The sequence below is a fragment of the Podarcis vaucheri genome (genome assembly GCF_965113315.1).
Source record: "Podarcis vaucheri genome assembly, chromosome: 8".
NCBI lineage: Eukaryota > Metazoa > Chordata > Lepidosauria > Squamata > Lacertidae > Podarcis > Podarcis vaucheri.
The window spans coordinates 69,527,127-69,550,206 of record NC_138766.1 but is presented as its reverse complement, the minus strand read 5'-3'; the positions used below and the strand labels follow the sequence as shown (position 1 = coordinate 69,550,206).

The 23,080-nt window shown below is 49.0% G+C and overlaps 1 protein-coding gene across 1 annotated transcript in view; it reads left to right on the top strand.

Moving 5' to 3' along the window:
* The first annotated feature begins 9,367 nt into the window (after positions 1 to 9,367).
* GDF6 (growth differentiation factor 6) overlaps positions 9,368 to 23,080 on the top strand; it is a 28,491-nt gene continuing 14,778 nt past the window's right edge. The window contains exon 1 of the mRNA XM_082236152.1: positions 9,368 to 9,814. Within this exon, the coding sequence (XP_082092278.1) occupies positions 9,457 to 9,814 (358 nt within the window). The 5' untranslated portion in view covers positions 9,368 to 9,456. The remainder of the gene's footprint in view (positions 9,815 to 23,080) is intronic.

Genomic DNA, 23,080 nt, shown 5'->3' with positions numbered 1-23,080 from the left:
CTTCAGAGAGTAGCTGGAAGTGTAGAGGCAGAAAAAGGTTCTCCTTTCCTTCCACTCCCCAGTTTTAATTTGAAAATTTAGGTGCAGTACTGCGCTTGCGCTAATGAAATTCCCTGTCGCAAAATGCACCTAGAACAATGGGAGTTTCGAACACTGCCAGCGGGGTTGATGTTGCCGGACATTTGCAGACACCTTTGTAGCGTTTAGTTGGTCTGCCATCAGGCCTGGTGTCTGAAGCCAGCTCCTCTTAGAGCACTGGCATAAAGCGAGTTGGTGTACATTAAGCTGGCATAAAGTCACACCAGATCCAAATCCCATTCAGCAGTTGGGCTGCTGCTGCTCTGCCTAAGCGTAGCAGAGGGAAAGCGAAATACAGTAATGTTCTGTGCAGGGTTGCCAGATCACATGACTGATCTGAATGGGCTTAATCCCGCCCCCACAACATCTACACCCCGCCCCTTTTCTGGAACTAACGCTGGCCTCAGCTGAGATGGGATGAACAAGTTAAAGGTAAAGGTACCACCTGACCATTAGGTCCAGTTGCAGACAACTCTGGGGTTGTGGAGCTCATCTCGCTTTATTGACCGATGGAGCCGGCGTACAGCTTTCGGGTCATGTAGCCAGCATGACTAAGCCCCTTCTGGCAAACAAGAGCAGTGCACGGAAACGCCGTTTACCTTCCTGCCAGAGCGGTACCTATTTATCTACTTGCACTCTGACGTGCTTTCGAACTGCTAGGTTGGCAAGAGCAGGGACCGAGCAATGGGAGCTCACCCAGTTGCAGGGATTTGAACCACCAACCTTCTGATCAGCAAGCCCTAGGCTCAGTGGTTTAACCCACAGTGTCACCCAAGTTATACTGCCATTATCTTCAGCTGAGCCAAGATTTGCCACCAGCAGAGCCCAGCTAACCTGAAGCTCTGCTGCATCCGAAACTGCTCACCCCAGCGACTCTTGCTCCAGAATTGGCCCCTCGGAGTCTAATTATGTCTTCATATTGTTAAAAGCAGGGCTTTTTTCAGCTGGAACTCCATTCTGGCACACCTCTCAAGTAGGCGTCATTCCCATTCTAAGGGAGGGAGGGAGGTGTTCGTGGTGAGTTCCAGCGCCTCTTTTTCTAGATAAAATAGCACTGGTTAAAAGCATGGATTTTATCCATTTTAACAGACCCTTTTGTCATGTTGATAATGACTAACAACTAAAATAAATAAAGAATCAAAGACACATACGTAGATGAGTCATCTACTTCAGCAGCATGCCAAAAACAAACGAAGGACTGACTGTATATTTTCGCCCCTTTTGCCGCAGATGTACACAACAGCCTTGCCACCGACTGAAGCCTCCAGAACGGCTTGACTTTCTTCCTCTGGGCCCAGACATTGGGGTGATTGTGAGAACAGGCTCCGAAGTTAAGCTCTAAAAGACTTAAAGCCCCCAAGGAATCGAGAAGCACAGGCTCAGCAACGAATTCAGGAGAAGTGATTACACCATAATTTTAGAGATAATGCCTCATTTTGGGAATCGGCTGCAGGAGTGGGCGGCCTCTGGAGTTAGCTGAACAGCTGGGTAAATTACAAATGATAGTAAAACCAGGGGTTGAGTTTACATAGCTGGAGTCTCCGAGCAGAAATACAAATTATGACAAATTAATGGGAAGTGTGACATTCTCTGTACATGTAAATAAACACTGCAGCGGCGAACCTCTCTTGTTCCCCAAGTGCTAGTAAATAAAAGTATAAATGAGATCCCATGCAAAGTAAGCACATGCTTATAATTTTCCAGCATTGTTGATCCCCTGTGTGAAATTTCCTGTTTTTATTGCTTCGGTGTTAAGGTTTTCGACAAAGCGGATAGCCATCTCTCACCCTGAAACCAATCAATAGGGCTATTCCTTGTATAAAATGACATTTCTATGGCAGATACAGGGAGAAGACACTGGGTTACATGCAATGCTGTGTTCCACTGATGCAACAGGAACCCCCTTTCCTCTCCTCACTCTGCAAAGCCCCCCAAATATTCTCTGGAGGGACCCCGAACCCTCTGAAGCAGGGGCTTTAGGGGAAGGAGAGAAGGGGGATGTGTCATTGCAAAAACAGAAGTCTCCTATGCGAGTGGAACAGCAGTGCCGGATTAACCCTGTAGAGGCAGGCAAAATCTCAGGGTGGGGGGCTTGCAAATTATCTCCTAATAAGTTTTTCATTTTACCAGCCAACAGTTTTAATAAACCAATTTTGATCCATTGTCGCGGGGCCCCAAGAGGCGTGGGGCCCAAAGGCCGGTGCCTACTCTGCCTATTTGGTAATCCAGCACAGGATACAACCTACTATCCCAAAACTTTGTTTCCATGTACACTCTGCTGGACTCCAGCTCCCATGAGCCCCAGCCACCATGGCCAATGGTCAGGGATCATGGGAGTTGTAGTCCAACCACCTCTGGAGAGCCACAGTTCAACATCCCTGCTCTGTGCCGATTACATTTCACTGAACTCGATGGGCAATGCAGGTGCAGAAGAACGGCTAGCTCCAAGTTCAAGTTCTTGTAGGCCCCCAAATGGCCGCTAAAGGGTGTATATTTGACTTCGGCTTAACTGATTTGTGGGCTGATCTAACCATCCTTTTTAAAAATGGCCTTTTTAAGAGTTCTTCCTACTATTTAAAAACACCTGCGGCAGGACAAGAACAAAATCAGTTACTGTACGGTCAAATAAGAAAGTTTTCTTTCCCTCCCCTCTGGGAAGTAGGAACCGAAACAATGTAGTCTTGAGATCCAGTTCAGAAGTGATCCTGACTCGCTGGGTGGAGTTCAATAACATTGTTAGTTCACATGGTGAATAACTCTGCCAGCTGAAATTCTTGTCACCGTTTCGCTGTCCCTTGAGCTTTACATAATCCACTGAGTTAACTGAATGAAATAAATATGTGAAGGACAAATATTCGAGATTTTCTGCATTGAAACGTGTTCAAGGGAAGGGTGGGGGTAGGTGAGTGGTTTTTGGAGAACTGGATTTGAAAGAATGCACCATTTCCCCCCAGTTTCAGGTTTTTCAGGGATAAACTGTCAATACTTTACAGGACCGTAGTTTAAACTCTGTAAATAAATACATGTGACAAAATTGTGCAAATAGCGCACGGCAACATTTTCTCATTTTCTTCAGGGTCCCAGGGTGGGTTACAATCAATGTAAGATCTAGCAGTACAATACAACGTCCAGTGAAATGTAACAAATGAAATATCCGTGGGCATAGCCAGGATTTGTGTTGTGGGGTGGGCAGGCAGGCCACCCATCTGTCACCATCCTCTCTCTGATTCTCTCTAGCAGATTCAAAATGAAATGTCTCAACAACAGTTGTTTTAAATTACTTTCTTTTGACCCCCTAAGTGCTCTGAAAAATCTGTCAAAATCTTTCTACAATTCCTACTTTTAGTTAATTATTTTTATTTATTTACTGCCCCCCCCCCGGTCTATGCTCATGGAAACATCAATTAAATTCCCAGACTAATTTACTAACAAGTAAATTTACTAATTTTCTAACAGGTGCCTGGAGCAGCGCGCATGCCCTGCAGCTGGGGGGCGGAGCGAGCTGCCCATGGTGGCGGGGCAAGCCGCCCATGGGGGCAGGGCGAGCCAAGGCAGCTGAGGCGGTGGGCAGACACAAGCCCTGCGCTGCTCGGAAAAGCAGTGTGGAGCTTGCAGGCAGTTTGCCCACTGCCTCCCCCTCATGAGAGACATGTGGCTCAGGCACACTGCAGGCACCCAGTGCCCCCTGCCTCACCTAGCTATGCCTCTGGATTAGGCAGATGCATGGAGGAGAGGGATGGCAAAGTCTACTAGCCATAAAGGCTGCGCTCTGCCTGCAAAGTTGGAGACAGCAATGTTTCTGGTTTCTGGAAATTGTGGGATGTAAACACAGGAACAGTCAATGACAACATTCCTAGAGTGTACATGTTAGAACATGGGGAGGGATGTCTGTCCAGCAAGCAGGTAAACTTCCTGGGGACGGACTTCCTCCGCATGTGACCAGAGGTGGGTGTGGCCTCACCTGTGCAGGTAAATGATAAAAGCACAGGGCAGACAGCCATCTCTCTCTCTCTGCCATTTTCCTTCGATGAGGAAACATCTAAGGATGCCCTCTTGGCTCCCAGCCAAGAGAGGAGATAAGGACTATCTTGCTACAAGATAGATTCTGAATGTATGTAACCTTTTTAAGCCTGTCTGCCTTCTGGGATCATATTGTGAACAGAACGTGAGTAAACTCTTTTATACTTTTATAAAGACTGTGTTGTGTCTTGTATTTTAAGAGGGAACAAAAGGGGAAATTACCAGAGTAATTATTATAGAGGTTCTAGCGAACCTGTGCACGCGTTACCGTTGCGAACTTAAAGGGGAATGTCTATAAACTCTGCTGATATTTTGGGAACTTGTTAGCACGAGTTGGATAAGGATATAATCCCACAATATATCCTCTCCTGCACCCAAGAACATCCCCACAGAAATCACTCGAGAGGAGAGTGCATCTGTAGTGGGCGCGGGAGTTATTTTTTCAAAAACACATATTTTTGCCATTTTGTCACACACACACACACCCTCAGTGATGACACCCGGGGCGGCCTGCACCCACCGCACACCCCCTTCCTACGCCACTACTCACCACCAAGGAAATATAAGAAGCAAATAGAAAGAGAACCCACACAAGTGACACTGACACAAAACCCCACAAGGAGAAAAATAGAAGCATTGCCACTCCACCCCTCTTTCCCCCTCTTTTCTTCCCAACCGAATCCTGCAAGCAATACTAATATCTTGCAACAAATGTACAGTGGTACCTCTGGTTACAAACTTAATTCATTCTGGAGGTCCGTTCTTAACCTGAAACCGCTCTTAAGCTGAGGTACCACTTTAGCTAATGGGGCCTCCCGCTGCCACCATGCCACCACCGCACAATTTCTGTTCTCATCCTATGGTAAAGTTCTTAACCCGAGGTACTACTTCCGGGTTAGCGGAGTCTGTAACCTGAGGTGTTTGTAACCCGAGGTACCACTGTAACGGATCTGTAGAAAACACAACTTGGGAAAAGAGACAATGCACATATTTTTGTAAACTAAGAAATCTTTGATAACAATTTTTTTTTAAAAAAAATGCAGTATTTCATAAGAAAAAACAGGATAGATGTGGATTGTGGCTAACCTTATAGGAACATCGCTTCCCAAACCAGTTTTGGGAGTGCACTTGATGTCGAGTAAATGGGAGGGTGTCACAGCCCCAAATTCAGAGAAGCTCTGTTCTTTTGTTCTAAGTGACTTTTTCGCTTGCGATCACTGGTAGATCTGTGAGGTAGGTTAGATGCCAGGCAGATTTCCCTGGGGAGCACGGTTGGTCAAAGAAATAAAAAGCACTTGGGACACAGACCCATGTTTAGAAAACCCAGGACAAAAGAAAAGTGTGGATGATCCTTGAGAATCAGTGACTGGCCCCAAGGTCACTCAGTGACCTTCATGGCTCAGTGGGAATTTGAACGCTGGTCTCCTAGGTCCCAGTCCAACACTCTAACCAGTACTTGTTGAAAACGTTGGTATTTGGAGTTAAAACACTCTGCAAACATTGAGCTTAAATGCTGGATTCCTGTTGGAGGAGCACACTTTATCCTGGGTATAATCACACTGAAACTCTTGACTTTCGGAAAATAAGAAAGCTATGTTTGCTGCATGAAATACATGCTTGATTGACAGGAAAGATCTCAGTTCTCTCTACCTCAGGTGGTGATGCCCTGAGCTATGCTTGCTCTTGCATTTCAGCAGGAGACACACAAAAGGATGTCTCTTCTCCCAAGGTGAGAATAAAAAGGAAGTAAGTAGGAAATGAAGGAAGGTCAGCACAGGTTAGGTCAGAAAGGACAGTCTAGGAAACAGCAGTTTCTCTCTCTGTCTACATCAGCCTCCAGTGCAAGGGGAGTTTCAACCCAACAAAAAAATAATGAGATCATTACTTTATAACACTGTGGGGTGCTCTACAATGAATGATAATGGACCAGATATGTGGTATATAAATTTATGATGATGATGCTGTTGCATAAGCATTCTATATAGAGTTAAGAATCTATGCATGGCAACTGAGGAGTCATCCGCTCAGTCCCATTTGAACCATTGTCTGTACTTTCTCAGCCTTGAGAACTAGAAACCTTCTCCTTTTTTCGGAAAGAAAATAAATTGGATTTTCTCCAAATGCTTAGTTCAGTATCCCCTACCAAATCTCAAGCTTTCAAGGTGTCATTGCAGAAGTTCACTATGCAGAAACAGCCTGGGACATGATAAAAGTGATTTTACTGAAATTACAGGCGGGCTGTTTCTAGAAAGCATCGTTTAGAGCTGACTTTGCTTTTTAAACTTTTGTTGGTCTACACCAAAGCCTTCAGGGATGAGTGTGGATAAAAATGTAAACAAACTTTTAAAAAAAACAACATGAAGCCCTGTCTTCTTCAGGGGAGATGGTTTCTCTCTGCCTAGTGAAAGGACAGTTGGTCAAGGTTGTGGTTAATGCACACACACAGAGAGAGAGAGAAACACACACACGGATGCTCTTACCAAACTCATTATTTGTTCTTCTAAAAATCTATAAACCCAACACTGAGGGCAGGTTAGGCAAGCAGGCCCCACCAAACTAGGCACTGACAAGTGGTCAAAGGTTGGCCGACTGCACTGGTAGGGAATAGGGAGCAATGAAAATAGATAAGAACTATCTCCCTGCTCATAGCAGAGGAATGGCATTACTTCTGAACAACAGCCCAATTCCAACATTGTTCCCCAGTGACTAGAAAGCTGCCGTTTATCCTAGAGGAAGTATAGCTTCTTGTGGTAAAGGTAAAGGGACCCCTGACCATCAGATCCAGTCCTGGCCGACTCTGGGGTTGCGACGCTCATCTTGTTTTACTGGCCGAGGGTCATGTGGCCAGCATGACTAAGCTGCTTCTGGCAAACCAGAGCAGTGCACAGAAACACTGTTTACCTTCCTGCCAGAGCGGTACCTATTTATCTACTTGCACTTTGACGTGCTTTCGAACTGCTAGGTTGGCAGGAGCAGGGACCGAGCAACGGGAGCTCACCCCGTTGTGGGGATTCAAACCACCGACCTTCTGATTTAACCCACAGCACCACCCGCGTCCCTAGCTTCTTGTGGTAGAAAGTCCCATATAACTTTGTGCAGTATGAAGAAGTACTATATTTTCTTTCTCCTCCAAATATGATTTTCCTCAAAGCTTCCAAGAGAATTGAGGGCTAAACGTACGGTATTTAGAACCCAGTTCCTAGAAATAGGAGGAATGGTTGATCCCTGATACAAGCCAATCCTGGCCACCCAAAGTCCACCTAGGGCACCTTTAAAAGTGCCATAGGTTTTTTAAAAATAAATAAATACACAGAAAGCACATCTTTTGCATGCAACCTATATATTTTATTTGCTGAAAACATTTTTAGCTCAGTCTTCATCACAGAGCAATTTCAGAGCAGGTTGCACTGAAAATCCTTTTTGAACTTTTACGAAAAACAACAATTTACTAACATAAGCTAAATTACAGCCACATCAAATACTGATTTTGCAGTGATGAGGGCAGACCTGAGCACTTGTCCCATGTGCTTGAGATGTGAAGTTATGGAATTCCAGGATATGTGTTGAAAAGCAAACATATATGGAGCATTGCATGTGATGATTTGCTTGAAGTGTGCAGCTATATCTGTACACACAACAAATGTTTTGCAGGCAGGAAAACATTAATGCCTAGCCGGCAAGCAGGTGGTGATTAGAGGCGGGTTTCCCAAACTATGGTCTCTGGTGTTTCCTTGGAGCACACATGCAAACTGAAGTCCATGGGATTAAAACCGCAATACAAAAACATGCAAGCGAAAGAAACAAAAGCAATAAAATACAATTATTTTATTATATCTTACAAGGAGCAACCTGGGTTGTTCCCTGAATCGGTGACACTCATTTTACAATAACAAGAAGTCAAGGCTTCAGAGTCATTAGCCAAAGTGTAGGATACTGTGCCAACAGAGATTCAGCAGATGCCTTCTGTGCCAACTTTTAAACACCTGCCGAAAACTTTTCTATTCCATCAGGCCTATCTATACAAGAATTAAGAACACATATTTCCAAAATAGTTACACGATTTTTGATTTCAACTTTGTTAAATGATTTTAATTTTATGGTTTTACATACCAGAAACTGCTCTAATTTTTTTTTATGAACAGTGGTGTATAACTTTGTTACATAAATAAATAAATCATAAATTAAAAATAAAATAAAATAACAGAGCATCTGGCATTGCACATTCCAATTGTTCCAGCAGGCAGAAAAATCATTAAGTGATCTGCCAAGGCCCTAGGCAATTTTAGAATAGTCTGTTGGGGGAGGGGGGAACCAGTGGAAAAGAGCATATTCAAAACGTGCTCAAGCTCAGACTTTGCCCAATGTCCAGAAGGGGCAGAAATGTATTCTGTAACTTTGGAAACCTCTAAGAACAGCTCTCCTTCCATTGGTTCCAGTGTGGAAGGAGGGTTTGGGGGTATACTTCATAGGTGAGCCTGTCAATTGTAAAAAAAAAAAAAACTTCTTTTTTAAATGGACAGCGAAATACCATTCTTTCAGTCCGAATTTCCACTCAAGCTATTGTCTCAGCTGTGTAGCTGGTCGAAAAACCAATCAGAAGTTTGCTACTTCTAACCCCCCCCCCCTCCTTTCCAGGAATTCGTTTCAGCCAAAACTCACAAAGGAAAACACACAAAGCAAAAGCTGGCAAAAAAATGTCTTGGAGCATGTGCAGAGTGCCAGCTCCTTATTTCACTACAACAAATCTCCCAGCCTAACCTTTTTATGGCTTAGCAAACGCGCCTAATCGAGACGGTGAAGTGGCCAGTCACTCTCTTTTCCGGCCTACTCTGGCTCCTAAGATCCGAATTCAGCCCCGCCTAGCAGCCACCCCTTGGGAAGATCACACAGTGCGAGGGGCTCAGGAGAGGTAGGAGGCCAGCTCCCCTCCTTCAGTCAAGTAACTCAATAAAAATAGTTAACTACGGTAATTGAGGTTCTCCCCCGCCCCGCGCAACATAAATCCTGGCTACGCCCATTGCACTCTGCACATGCTCGGAAGGCACACCTCGCCCCCGGGCTGAGCCCTGGCTGGTGGCGCAAAGGAGATTCCGGCTCTGGCAGCGTCCCGCTCCCCCCACAGTCACCCCCCCAAAAAAAACCTTCCCGGGCGGGGGAGGAGGAGGCGTGTCGTGTCGTGGGGAGGGGCGTGTCGTGTCGCGGGGCGTGTTCGGGCCGGGCTGTGGCCTCTCTCGCAGCCAGCGCCGCGCCGCAGACGGCCAGAGGGAGCTGCGCCGGGCTGGGCTGTGCGCGCTGCGCGAGGGACTCGCCTGGGCGGAGCGGGCGCGCGCTTGGCTCCGGGGCAGCCGCTCGCTCGCTATGAATGCGGCCCGGGCTCTGCTCTCCGCCGTGTTCCTCGCCTGCTTCTTCTGGGGGGATCTGCCCTGTTGCCAGCAGGCCACCATCCCCGCCGACGACGCGCCCAGCGAGCCTCTCCGGGAGTCCGAGCAGGGCATGCGGAGCCCACAGGACGGCCAAGCGCCCCGAGACGCCGCCGCCGCCGCCCGGAAGGGACCCTCCGCCTGGGCCCCGCCGCCGCCGCGAGTGGAGCCCCACGAGTACATGCTCTCCCTCTACCGGACCTACTCCATCGCCGAGAAGCTGGGCATCAACGCCACCTTCTTCCAGTCCTCCAAAGCCGCCAACACCATCACCAGCTTCGTGGACAGGGGGCGAGGTAAGCCGACGGGGCGCAGCCGACGGGCACCTTCTTCGGGCGGGTTCTCCGGGCCCGATCCACCTTCTGACACTTCCCCGGGCCCTATCCACCTTCCGACACTTCCCCGGGCCCGATCCACCGTCTCCTCCTCCCTCCCCCCCCCGAAATATCTCTTTCCCCGACCCATCCTCTCTCCTTCCAGCCTGAAGCCCCTCCGTTCCCTCCTCCAAAAACGGGCACCGATCCGACCGCGCTCCCCTGGCTTCCCCGTCATTCCTGCAGGCTCCCGAATCTCTCTCAGCTCCTGTGCATAGCTGTCAACTTTTCCCAAGGGAAATTCCCTTATTCCGAATAGGATTCCTCGCAAGAAAAGGGAAAAGTTGACAGCTATGCTCCTGCGCGCTCTGCCACCAGCATCCTTCTGGAGTTCAGTCTGAATAGGGGGTCCCACACGCGTCTCGATGTGAACACACACACTCCGGAATACTTGCACTGGAGTAGCACGTGCCTTGCTTGGATGGGGGATCCCTCCACCTTTCTGCGCCCTTCCTGGGGCGTCTGCCCCGTCGACTCTGGTGGGTCTCTCCGAAGAGTCCAAGGCGCGCAAGAGGCCGGGGCGCCCCTTTGAGAAAGCAGTGTCTGGTGGTCTCCACCGGGGGAATCGCCGTTGGCTTGGGGACAAATGCTCGAGTTTGGTTTCTCCGTTGCGCCGGCGTCTCAGAAATAAACGGGGAAAGGAGAGCTCGGTTTCTGGGGCAAGTTTTCTCCCGTCTCTCTGCTGTCTTGCCTCTGCCAAACTTGATCCAACCTTAAAGCGCCCGGACTTCGACGGAAGCGCCTCTCTCTGCCAGAAATGTTTCGCAGGCTTTTTTCCCCATCAGAATGAGCTGCAGTTCTGGGTCGCGTTTTCTTTTCGGTGCTCTGTTAGGAAGCCGTTTCTACGGGAATTATTCTGTTCGGCGGATTAAAAGCGCAGCGGAATTCGGAGTAATCCGAAGGCGGGTGGGGATGTGTCGGTGTGTTCGCGGCCACCGGTTTCCTTGTGGGAATCCAGATCCAGGTTAATCGCGACGGGGGGGGGGTATCCTCCCACCCGGCCCGATTTTGTATGACACAAATTAAGGAGCCGGGGGATTGTTCTTTTTCGGTCAGTTTCCAATAAAACTTTGCGAGGGTCAGCGCTTGCTGGGTTCTAACCGCCAGGAAGGCGCGCCTCTGCTTCTGCCAGCTCCCACAGAATCAGAATCATTTAGCCACAATGAATATTAAAACCGGTGCAAAATAAAAAGGACCTTCGACCCCATCCGGCACGCGGTTACTGCTGAGCAAATCCCACCGGGTTGAACGGGGCTCCCTCCCTAATGCGTGGCAGCCTCCGTGGGAATCCGCCGCCCCATACACATACTTCGTATCTTTTCCACATAAATCCGCCATCTCCTCTTTTAAAAAACCCAAGAAAACAAATCCGGGTACAATCGCAGCATCTTCAGGTCGAGCTAGCTCTCAGGATCCCCTAAAGATCGCTTCACCACCCACCCGCCTCACTCCCTTGTAGGTGATGCGCTTCTCTAAGCCTTTAATGGACGGTCCGCGTCCCACTTTCCGAAATCTCTGAGGATCCTTCGGGGGATCATAAATACAACTGTAAATTCGGTCATTCCCACACTCTTCTCCCTCCTTCTCTCACCCCCCCTTCCCATTTAGCACGCTCTTTCCCCAAAGTCAGGTCTCGACCCACATCCCTGTTCAGGTCTCCCTGTCTGCCTCGTCCGGGCCCTTTGCGCGCAGGGGCTGCCCTCCTAACCGAGCCAGGGGGCTGGTTCTTGAGCCTTGGAGGGAGCAAACATCAAAACCGCCGGCTGCAAATGGTAGTTGATTCCCTCCCACTGAAAAAAGAGCAAAATAAAAGGAATGAACTAAAAGTTTGCTCTTCGTTTCAAAAGATCCGGGTAGCTCCCCTGTCCTTTAAAGGTCTCTGCCCCAAGGAGATGGGGACGCCAGCAATTAATGGGGGGGGGGCTTGAAACACCCCCTCAACCCACATACCAGCCCTGAGACCGGCTAATGAGGCATGGACACTTTCCAGGCATTGTTAAGCGTTTTCCTATATGCTCCATGGCCATCTTTACACTCCTGGAGTAAATTGTTTCTTCTGTTTTTGTTTTTTAAAACGTTGTTTATTTTCCTACTGGGGGATTTTAACTTACAGTACTTTCCCCCCTCCCCGGGGTTTAAACTGTTTACACCCCCTTTTTTCCTTTCTCTCTTCCCCCCCCCCAATCCCGGCTCCTTACCATCCGTTGCTCCCTACCTTACAGGTATCTCGCAGCCTGTCTTCAGGTTTAAATCTATTGCCCCTTATTGCTTCGAAGGGCAATCGGAAAGTGAATAGGAAGGGGGGGGACCCCAGGCGATTCCCTTCCATTCTCACGGCTAGACCGCAAGCTTAACAGGAGTCAGAGATTCGTAAGCTAGCTTTCACTGGAGAAGGGGAGCCCAGGAAATTACTCTTATCTGCGGTTCATGGGAAGAGTTAACCGCGATTCTCCTTGCGCCTCTTCCTCCGCCGGCCCCCCACCACCATAACGAGAGATTGATGGATGCTAGGCATATTCGAAATACTGTTCTCGGATGGGTTTTCTGTTTGCTCGTTCGTTGAGAGCAATGCTTCCAAAGGAGGCCTTAGCTGGCAGCCTCGGTTAAAAATAGCTGGCCGGTGGCACCTGAACGGCTTCTTAATTCTCCATTCTCGCTCGCCACCCCCACCAAGAATGGGTTTCTAAGGAGAGGAGGGGAGAATAGCGTGCTATCTGATTTTAAAGGAGATTATCTCGCTTCTCAGCTAGGAAACGGGCCCCCACCCTTCCTTGGTGTTTTAAATGTGGTTTGTTTCAAAAACCACAACCAACTTGGGACACACCTCTCCAGTTTAAATCGCTGCCTTCTAAACAAAAGGGATAGGAAGGGGGACAGTTTGCAGGCTACAGAGGACCCTGAAAACGTGACTCCAAAGATGGATCTCACTTTGCCCTCCTGGGAGAATTTTCTCCGAGGGAAGGCGGGCGATGGTGGCAGAGCAATCCGGAGAGCAATTCCCCCAGGAGGAGCCCTGGTTTGGTGAAGGGGCGGGGGTGAGGAGGAGGAGGAGGAGGAAAGCCTTCGTTCCTCCCCCCCCCCCCGCCGTCCCCATTGATTTTGATTTGATGTGTCACAGGCTGTGACCTCGTGCTGGACCTTCTGAGGGTTGCTTAGCATCAAGCCCCTGATTGGAGTAGTTCAACTCAGTGATCTAATTGAGTGTTCATGTCATAACATATCAAAGATTGTCTAGTCTCCCATAATGAAGGCGGGCCAGCCAATGGCGCACCCTCGACGGGGAGGACTTCAAGAGAACTTCCGTTCCTCTGAAGTGGCAGGCGACCCCCGCTTGGTCTCCCCCCTTTTTCCTTTTCAAAGCCCACCTCCCTGTGGGCTCCCCGCTCCCCCGTCCTCCAGTTAATTGCTGAGATGGATTTATGCAGCAGCAGCAGCAGGAGCAGGAGCGGAGCACTCCTCTCCAATGATTTGCCCGACGCGCAGCTACAGACTTTCCATTTCCCTAACGCGGAATAATTCTCCAAGCCCTCCCTTAAGGATCGCCGCGGAATTTGCTCGCCTGGTCAATGTCGCTTTAAACAAAAAGGCAATAGAGTGGCTGGAATGGCTTCCTTTTTTATTTTTTGTTTTTATAGAAACCGACGCTCCCACGAATCTCACCCACCATTTTTCTTTCACTCTGCTGGAGTCTAGGGTGATTTTTTGTGGATCTGGCTAAAGAAACTGTTCTCTTTCTCCCAAAACATTATAAGTAACGCAGAGTGATGGGGTTCCTCTCTGGTTTCAGCTGAGCTTGGAGCAAAGAGAAGTGATCCTAAGTCTCGCTTCTGTCTCTCCTCCCAGCGCAGCCATCAGGGCCAGAGAGAGTCGTAGTGCACACCCGCAGGAGCGCGCCCGAGCCATCCTTTCCACGGGGATAAATCCAGAGTGATTTCGGCTGCAAATCGATGGGACCCGCTTAGATCTAGGATGGCACGGTTAGGACTTCGCTGGTGGTTTTTAGAAGGGCGTCACTTAAAAAAATAACACCCCCTAAAAAAAGAAACCCTCCCCCTTCGGTGCAGAACTTTCAGAATAGTTTACTAAGCGGAGAGGGCTCCGCTGGCTCACTTGCTTTATTATTTTTGTTGTTACGTGTTTAGGGGGGAAGAAGTGGGGGATACTTAGCATTAACTCCTCCCCACTTACCATAAAGCCCGGTTACCCCCCTCCCCTTTCACCACTCCTCCCAGTTATGGTCGCAAGATCAGACAGGACCTCTCTGGATGTAGGAAAATTACTGTTGGCGCATGAAGTAAACTCATTAAAACGCAGATGGTGCTCGGCTCGCTCCTCCGCCGCCGCGCTCCCTCTCCCCACGTTTAGAAACCCCACAATAAAGCAGAACAATTAGGAACTGCCGCCGGATTGAGGGGTGAACCGCAAAGGCACCTATTATTATTATTAATTCATAATAATAATAATAATATTTTCCTTGACAACTCTTTAGACATTCTTGGGTGGAAAGAAATCCCATTTAGTTCTATGGGGGCTCAGAGCTCAGGCTCTGGGGTGAGAAATCGGCAGGCCTGCCTGAGAGCGAGTGATTGCTGTGATTTACTACCCGAGGAACATGAAAGGCAGGTGAGGCTCAGGGGTTTGAAGAAGGGCTTGGGAATCCCAGAATTTGTGGAAGGCGAGGGAAGTGCAGGCAGGCCGGCTCTTAAACGCTTGGTACTGTATATTATTGACCAGGGATATGCTAAAAACGAGCGGCAGGTTGGAAAAAGTGGAAGCTCGTAGGTGCTGGGAATGCCCACTGACACGACGTCCATAAGGCATTTCTTTCCACGGAGTTCACACGTGCCTGGCGCATCAGAAATAAGGCTTGCTTGGAAGAAAGCAACCGCGACTGTGACTTCAGTTTCTCACAGCGCAGCCGAAGTCCGTGAGTTCAGTCGAACTGATTTCCTCGCAGGTGAATATAAGGCTGGAAAGCACGCTGCGTGGTTTCAAAAACAAGTAAACCTGCTCACGTGTGAATTGGCGAATGCGTGTGGATTAGCAGCAACAGTTTTGTGAGTGGCTACGCTCCCTGCGTCTCTGCTTTCTGCGCTTCGTTTCATTCTGACTTCGCTGTTGCCTCTTTCTAACGCACTCCTTCCACGTGTATTTATTCCTGTAACTCACGATAGCACGCTACACTCCGTGCACCTGGCCGAGTGCATCCTAGCTCGAGGAAGCGTTTGCCACTTCAATACATCTTTGTATTTGTCTTCAAGGCGCTGTCTTGGTTACAATCGTGGATCTCCGTTTTGGAGCACGGTTCTCTCTGCCTCGCTGAGTTTGCCTTGGATGAGAGTCTTCAGGATTCACACGGGCTGCAGGGCAGGTCCATCTGCCGCGGGCACCTCCGCGAGTCTGGGATCGGGATGCCAGGCCGGGGTCAGGAAGATCCGCAGGTTTCAGCAAAGGGATCGAGAGGAGCTAGCGAGGGCTGAGCGTGGCACGACCCTTTTCATAAACAGGACACTAAAAACAACAACACCCCAGCTTCTTTGAGGCTCCCCTTCCGTTCCATGGACTGTGTCCAATATTCGCCCTACTCAGAGTAGACCCATTGAAGTGAATAGACCTGACCAATTTACTGGTAGGTTCCTTAATTCCAGGTCTTCTCTGGGTTGGATTTGGATACAATCCCTTCTGTACCACATGCAGACCGTGTCCCTGTACAAAGCAGAAGAGAAATGGACCGCGTGTTTGACCATCTTTTACACCTGAGTATTTTATCCTCGGGGTCACCATGTGCTGTTAGACTCCAACTCTCATGGCCCAATGGTGAGAGTCGCAGTCCAACAGCATCTGAAGGTCACCACCGTGGTAACCCTGCTGTGACGCCTCTTGTAGCCTCTCCCTCTGAATCGGAGGACACGTGTGTGAAAGTTTGAGAACTGGGAAGGGAAATGGAGTTTGTTTTTTAAGGTTTTAGGAAACAGCAACGGAGGGGGACTCGCTGCCCCTGCCCCTTTACCCGGAAGTAAGTCCCACTTGCCCCTCAGTAGGTGGACTGGGGCATCAAGCGTCACGTGTGAACACTGCCCACCTGCTGGCTTTGCATTGCTGCTGGTGTGGAACTTGAGGAAGACGCTGGTTTTAAAGCCTTGAAGTGGGTGGGTGGGTGTATCTCTCTCTCGCGCACGTGTGTGTTTCTGTAGATATAGATAATTTATTGTCATTGTCCGTATATACACAGTATGCACAGCAACGAAAATCAAAACACCCACCCAAATACCGGGTACACATATACATTTGCACGTATCTCCGAGCTCTCATCCTATTTGGACTTAATCTATAAAACATACATATCCAGAATATAGCATGACCTATTAAAGGCATAACATAACCTAAAACCTATCTCATTCCTTCCACTCCCTACTTACTAAACCTTGCAACTGGCCCTGATATCATTGTTTAGTGCAATCAGAGCTCTTGGATAGAAACTATTCAGAAGGCGTGTGGTTCGTGTTTTCATTATCCTATATCTTCTGCCCGAAGGCAATAGTTCAAAGTTGTGAGCAGGGTGGGTGGGATCTCTCAGAATATTATGTGACTTCTTCAAGATGCGAGACGTGAAGATCTCATCCAGGGTTGGTAGTCGGAGCCCAATAACGTTCTGGGCAATTTTAATTGTTCGCTGTAAAGCCTTTTTATCCGTTTCAGAGCTGCTCCCATACCGCGATAATATACTATAGGTTAAGACACTCTCAACGGTACTATGATAATAGGACAGGAGTAGGTGCTGGGATAGATTCAGTCCCCTGAGCATTCTCAGGAAATACAACCTCCCCTGCACCTTCCTCACAACCATATTAATATTTGCAGTCCATGAGAGGTCCTCCGAGATATAAATGCCCAGGTATTTAAAACTACCAACCCTCTCCACTTCCTCGCCATTTATGTGCAATGGTAACAATACACTTTTCTTTCTCCTAAAGTCAATTATGAGTTCTTTGGTTTTTTTGGTGTTAAGCATAAGATCGCCAAATTAGTGGCGATATTTCCTGCAAAAAGAAGGAGAAGCCAGGCAAGCAGGCCGCAAAGCGCGGCTGCGCTCGAGCTGGGCATCTCCCTCCGTTCTTCGTAGACGCGTCTCCCTCGTGGGGATTTGCGGGTAGGCGAGAGGGAAGGGAAGTTTTTCGAGGGGCGGGGAGCGCCCGCAGTTCGAAAACAACCCCTGCGGGGTGGGAAGCAGGGCTGGGCTGCGACGGTTGAGGAATGCGGGTCCCTCTGGCAGCTCCTCTCGGCCTGCGTGTTGACGGAAAGCTGCGGGTTTCTAGGTGGGTCCATCCGCCGGCCGGCCGGGGCGAGGGAAGCACAATCCGGGCCGCGCCTTCGGGGCTGTGTTGTGGTTGGCGTAAGGCGAATGAAATACAAGCAGGGAAGTATTTTAATGGGGAATTAGGGAATTCACCGCTTTTAATGATGGGGCGACCTTGTATTCGATTTGTTTGAGCCCCTTATAAAAAAACAAAACAAAAACAACAAACCGCTAATGCAGACCAGACGGTCGGAGCGACGGAGCCCCGCAGACGGTTCCAATCTGCGCTTCCTGGCCCAGCAAAGAGGTAGAAGACACGAGATGAAGGGAGGGGGACCAGCCTGGGGGTCCTTCTCCCCCCCCCCGCCCCCAGCAAGCCAGCACTAAACTGAGTTGGAGGCATATTGTCTGGACGAAGGAAACGCCTGGGATGAGGACAGTACTGTTGTGTCCCCCTCCTAGGCATGTTTACTCCGGAGTAATCCCTACTGAGTTCAGCGGTACTCCCAAGAAAGCGCCTAACTTTAAGCTGCCGCCCTAGACATACTTTTTTCGGAAGAAGCCTCGCTGAACTCGGTAGGACGCTTTCCCCCTTTTCTTTGGGAAGGAAGCGCAAGCGAGCGGACACATCTGGTTAGGTGTACGGGCGGGGAATTAAATAACTTGTTTGCAACGAATGTCTGCAGGGTTTAGAGGCGTTTGGCAGGCACCTCTGGTGAGATCGGGAGGGCTTGGGTCCAAATTGCTCTGTGTTACTCTTTGACGGTCTTGGTCTGGGATCACTCCAGGCCTGTTGTTCCGGGGCAGGAGGTTTGTAAGTCTGAGCCCGAGGCAACCTGATTTTGTATTTTTTTATTTTAAGGGGGAAGCGCGGTAGACCCGGCAGAACGGGATCGTACAGCCACGTAGCTCGTGGTACTTATTTATGTATCCAAAACTTTGCCTGCCTTTCGGATTCTGCTCTGGGGATTGAATCCACCACAGTACTGGGAAGCGGGGAGACGTAGAGGATAAGAGAGGCGAAAACGCAGCACTTTACGCAGGGAAGAGGTTCGTTTCTTCATTGTAACATCCGTCTGTCCAGTAGCATCGCAATAGCTGGCCTTGATTCGGATTGGCCTAGGACCTCTGTTTGGAAGATTTCTCGCTCCCGAGTTCTCATTATGATGTAAACTGGGTATGTTCGTGGAAATGTCTTTCCACAAAGGAAGCGCAGGTGCCCCAAGGAAAACAGCCCCGTCCTATGAGCCCGCTGCGCGCAGAGCTTGCTGGCGGGAGGGCGCTATATCTCCTGCGTCTCACTTGGGGGTTTCGCTGGCACATAGGCTTGGGAACAGAATGCTGATCGAGGTAGGAATTTCATAGAATCGCAGGGTTGAAAAGTACCCCCAGGGGTCATCTAGTCCAATCCCTTGCAATGCAGGAATCCCTGACAGAGGGCCATCCAACCTCTGTTTAAAAACTTCCCACGAAGGAGCGTCCATCGCCTTTCGAGTGGTGGTTTGATATTGCAGAGTTCTTTGGACTGTCGTAGCCTGCTGCTGTTTATGGAACCGGTTTTTATACATCAGAAACCACGGAAGAAGTTTGTTGTGGAAGGAAGCAGCAAGCCAACAAGCAAATATATACAGTATTATGATCACACGGCTTAATGTTTCAGTGTTTTTTATAATGCGCAATATAAATTAATAATAATTATAATATGGTCACCTGCATCGACGTTGAAGTGCCTTTCTATATTCTGTAAACCGCCCAGAAGCCTATTTTTTGGCATGAAGCGGTACGGTAGGGCATGAGACTCCTAATTTCGCGATCGTGGGTTGAAGACCCACATTGGACAAAAAGATTTCTGCATTGCAGGGGTTTGACTAGATGATCCTCGGGATCCCTTCCAACTCTGTGATAATGAAATAAATGTAATAACAACAATGCGGTTTCTTGCCTCAGCCTCAGACCTGTGCTGACTTACCTGGGAATAAGCCCCACTGCCATTAATAGAACTTCTGAGTATAATTTTTATTTTAAATTTGTACACCGCCTTTCATCCGAAGATCCCCCGGCGGTTCACAATAGGAAGAAAACCAAACAAGCATAAGCACGTATGCGGGACTGCAGTGTCATATATCCCCATTCACCCTCAGATGAGCTTCCTGGGCTCAGCCAAGGGGAAGTGGCTGCTCAGACTGGCTGGAATAAGCGGAATTTATCCTATCTCTCCCTTCCTCCCTTAGCGGCCCTTGAAGACCCACATTTTACGCGTGCCGGCGATAGGTGTATATCCCTCCTGAAGGAGGTCAGGACGAGAAATTCTTGTTTGAGAATTCCTGGTCCAAAGCTTTAGCCACTTCCCTAGCTGTGGAAAGGCCGTGTACATTATTTTGTGCCAGACAGTTATACCCCTCCAAATTTTGCTGGGCAACTCACATCAGCCCAAGGATAGCCAGTAGTCGGGGTGGTGGTGGTCCAACACTCACACCTTCATTTTGCACCTGTGGTGCCTATACTAGGCTCCTCCCTCCTCCCCTTTAAGCCTTACAACAACCCAGAGAGAGGAAGAAGAAATTATTAACTAGTCCACGTTTTGGGTCCAAGCACGGGATTTGAACCCGGTTCTTTTCGCTCGAAGCCCAGCGCTGCATCCGAAGTTGGTGCGATGCAGATGTCCTTGGACTCCAAGTCCCATCAGCACCAAGGAGGACGGATGATAGGAGTTAAACAACATCCGGAAGGCACTGCAGTGGCTTCCTCTCTGGACCCTCCTGGCTCCAGGAATGATGCCCTTGTTCCTGTGTGCGTCAGACTTCGACCTTCCTCATCCCACTGGGGATTTCCTTAGGACGGCGAGGGGCTTCGAGGCAGACTTCACCGCGCTGCCTACCTCTCCGGGTTGCTCGTGATCCTGAGTTAGAACTCTAGCTTAGGTGGCTCCATGCAGGAGAGCAGGGAGGCCCGTCTCTCCTTCCATCTCCAGGGCGAACCCAGGCACCTCTTCCTACCGGTCACCGCCACGACAGTATGTTTGTGTGCGTTGGGAAGGATGTGGAGAGGGAGAGAGGTAACAAAATGGAGAGGGGAATTATTTAACGCGCTGCTGAATCTCCTTGGTCTGTGTGCTGCGTTCAATGGGCCTGACTCTGAGCTCTCTCACCATCTTGGGGAAACCAAAGCTGCTCCAGTGATCAGATGTGGAAGCTGAATAGACGCAGCTATTCTCCCTCTCGGCCTTCCCAGCCATGGGCGAAGCCAGGATTTTAGTTGGAGGGGGGGGCGGACTCAGAACCTCAGATTTGTATTGACCTTGACCCCCCCTTAGCTACGCCCATGTTACCAGCCGTCTTTTGTTGCGCATTAATGACGCTCTGCTCCTGATTCTATGGGGCGGCTGCACAGGATTCCCCTCTCAATGCTATTTGCCCCTGCAAAAATCAGGGGGGGGTCCATACTGCTTCATTTCCCACCAGTGCATATCCCGCAACACTTCCTGCTGGAATCCTGTAACATTTCACACCAGAAATCCGCTTTTGTCCTGCTGTTGATGCGCCGCAGCCCCTCTGCCCCGCCCCCGGACAGCAATAAGGTGGTAGCATTGCGGAAGCATGGCAGAAAAAACTTCTTTAGCTGCATTGCAAGTATTTGGGCTAGATGAACTGTTGGGTCCCTTCCAACTCTATGATTCTGTCTAATCAAGCAGAATAAACCCACCATTAAAGGAGGATTATTGAGCCAAGAACACGTTGCAGACAATAAAACAGCAGTTTGTGGGCCATCTCTCTCTTATTTTTACTCTCAACAGCTTTTTCAGGGTTGCAGTTCTTTCCACTCTTGCCTGGGAGAAAGCCCCATTGAAAATAATGGGATTTACTTCTGAGTAAAGAGCGTGCACATCCAACGGAAGCTTGCAGTCTCATGTTCTGTTGCATTTGGGAGCTAAAGGAGTGGCGGATGCTCTCGCCAGAAAACATATTATTTATTTTAGTCACTTGAGAAGTTTTATTTTAGTGACACGCAAGTTGACCCGTTTTATCTTGAGAACCTTTCAGTTCGACAAAGTGCAACTTTACCCGCCAGAAAGTTGCGGAGACTTTTTAAAGGCGTTCCCTAGGCTCAGCAATTGTAGGGATTTCCTCGCGCAATTGAAGTGAAGCAGTGGAGAGGGAGAAGCGGGAGGAAGCCGCTGGATTTCCCGGAGGGATCGCCTCTCCCCACTCGACCACCTGGATCTGCAGAAGGGGCACTATTAGAGGCGCCACATAAGCGCTACTCAAACCACACTTGGAAGAAAGCGTGCTTTTAGTGTGGGAGCACCCAAACATTGGAACTCCCTACCTGTGGACACCAGGCAGGCGCCTTCCCTCGGCACTTCCGGGTACCTGCTTAAAACATTTTCATTTAGGCAAGCCTACCAGGGCGCAATAAAGCGAGATGAGCGCCGCAACCCCAGAGTAGGCCACGACTGGACCTAATGGTCAGGGGTCCCTTTACCTTTTTACCAGGGCGCAACACGTAGACGTGCTTTAATCTCCCCCCCCCCCTTGTTAATTTGAATTGTCATTAATGCTTTTAATTACGTTAAAATTACTTTTATTGATTATTTTAACGTAAACCCCTTAAAGGTTTTACTAAAATCAAGCTCTGTATACATTTTATTAAAATGATAATTAAAAAAATGAAGCCCTGCTAAATGGCTGGAAAGGAGACTGCTTATCTTTAAACGCAGTGTTATGCATACTTACTAGTGAGCCAGTCCCATTATAGTCCAGGGAGTAAACAAATACAGTTTCGAACTGGCAGTGGCCAGTTTCTCGTATGATCGTCCCCATTTAATACAATGGGAAAACAGTGCCAGTTGGACCTATCTAGCGCTGGGTGAGCCATGCACCACCATAAATGGTTGGACTCCAGCTTCCGCTTCCGGCAGCCTGCATGTCTAGTGGTCAGAGATGATGGGAGTCACCATCCTTCAACATCTGGAAGGCCAGGTGTCTCGCTTCGCCAGGTAATGGCCTGCTGTCCTTCACTCGTGTGCAGTGCAGCGCCGTCTCAACCCAGAAGCCCAGGGAATTCCGTAGCACCGTTTGATCGCAGCAGCCTTGACTGCCACCTCGATCGTTTTAATCTGATTTTGTAAAGCGGTTTAAACTCCCAGCCTCTCCATCTTTCTCAACCGCGCATTGGTATTTAGCAAAACACTATACGGGTTGTATACATCCTACTCAGAGTAGACCCACTGATATTAATGAGCCCAAGTTAGTCACGTCCATTAACTTCGATTTGTTTACTCTAAGACTGAATGCAATCCTGTTGTGGGTTGTGGTTTGAAAAATCACAATTCTGCATTTCTTCCTTATTTTCGTTTTGTGGCATATATATTTTCGGTCGTGGAAGATTCAGGTGTTGAAACGGTCCGAAACGGGAATTATACACACACCCCTTCGATTACACCTGTCTGGTTAACTGAGTTTAAATTCTAGTTTTCCACGAAGACGCTGGCTTGTTGATTAGGCTGTCCGGGCTAAATCTATCAAGGCTTCAAGGATTACTTGGATTGATGTTCCCTAACAGCAGTCTATGCCAGCCTCCCCAACCTGTTGCATTGCACTCCAGTTCCCATCAGCCCCGGCCAGTACAGCAGATGGTCAGGAATGATGGGAGTTGTAGTCTAAGCGCTTCCCGCAGAATTGGCGAAGGCTGATGCAATTAAGGGGGGGTCCTGTCGTCTGACATGGCCTTGGCTGGACTACATATCCCATCATCCTTGTCTGTTGGTGTTCCTTTCAGCTGAGGCTGATGGGAATTGGAGTCCAACAACTACTGGAGAGTTCCCACTGCGGGTGTCAAGGCTTCACAGCAGCCTTCAACCTAGTTTGGGCAACCACTTGAAACATCCGGAG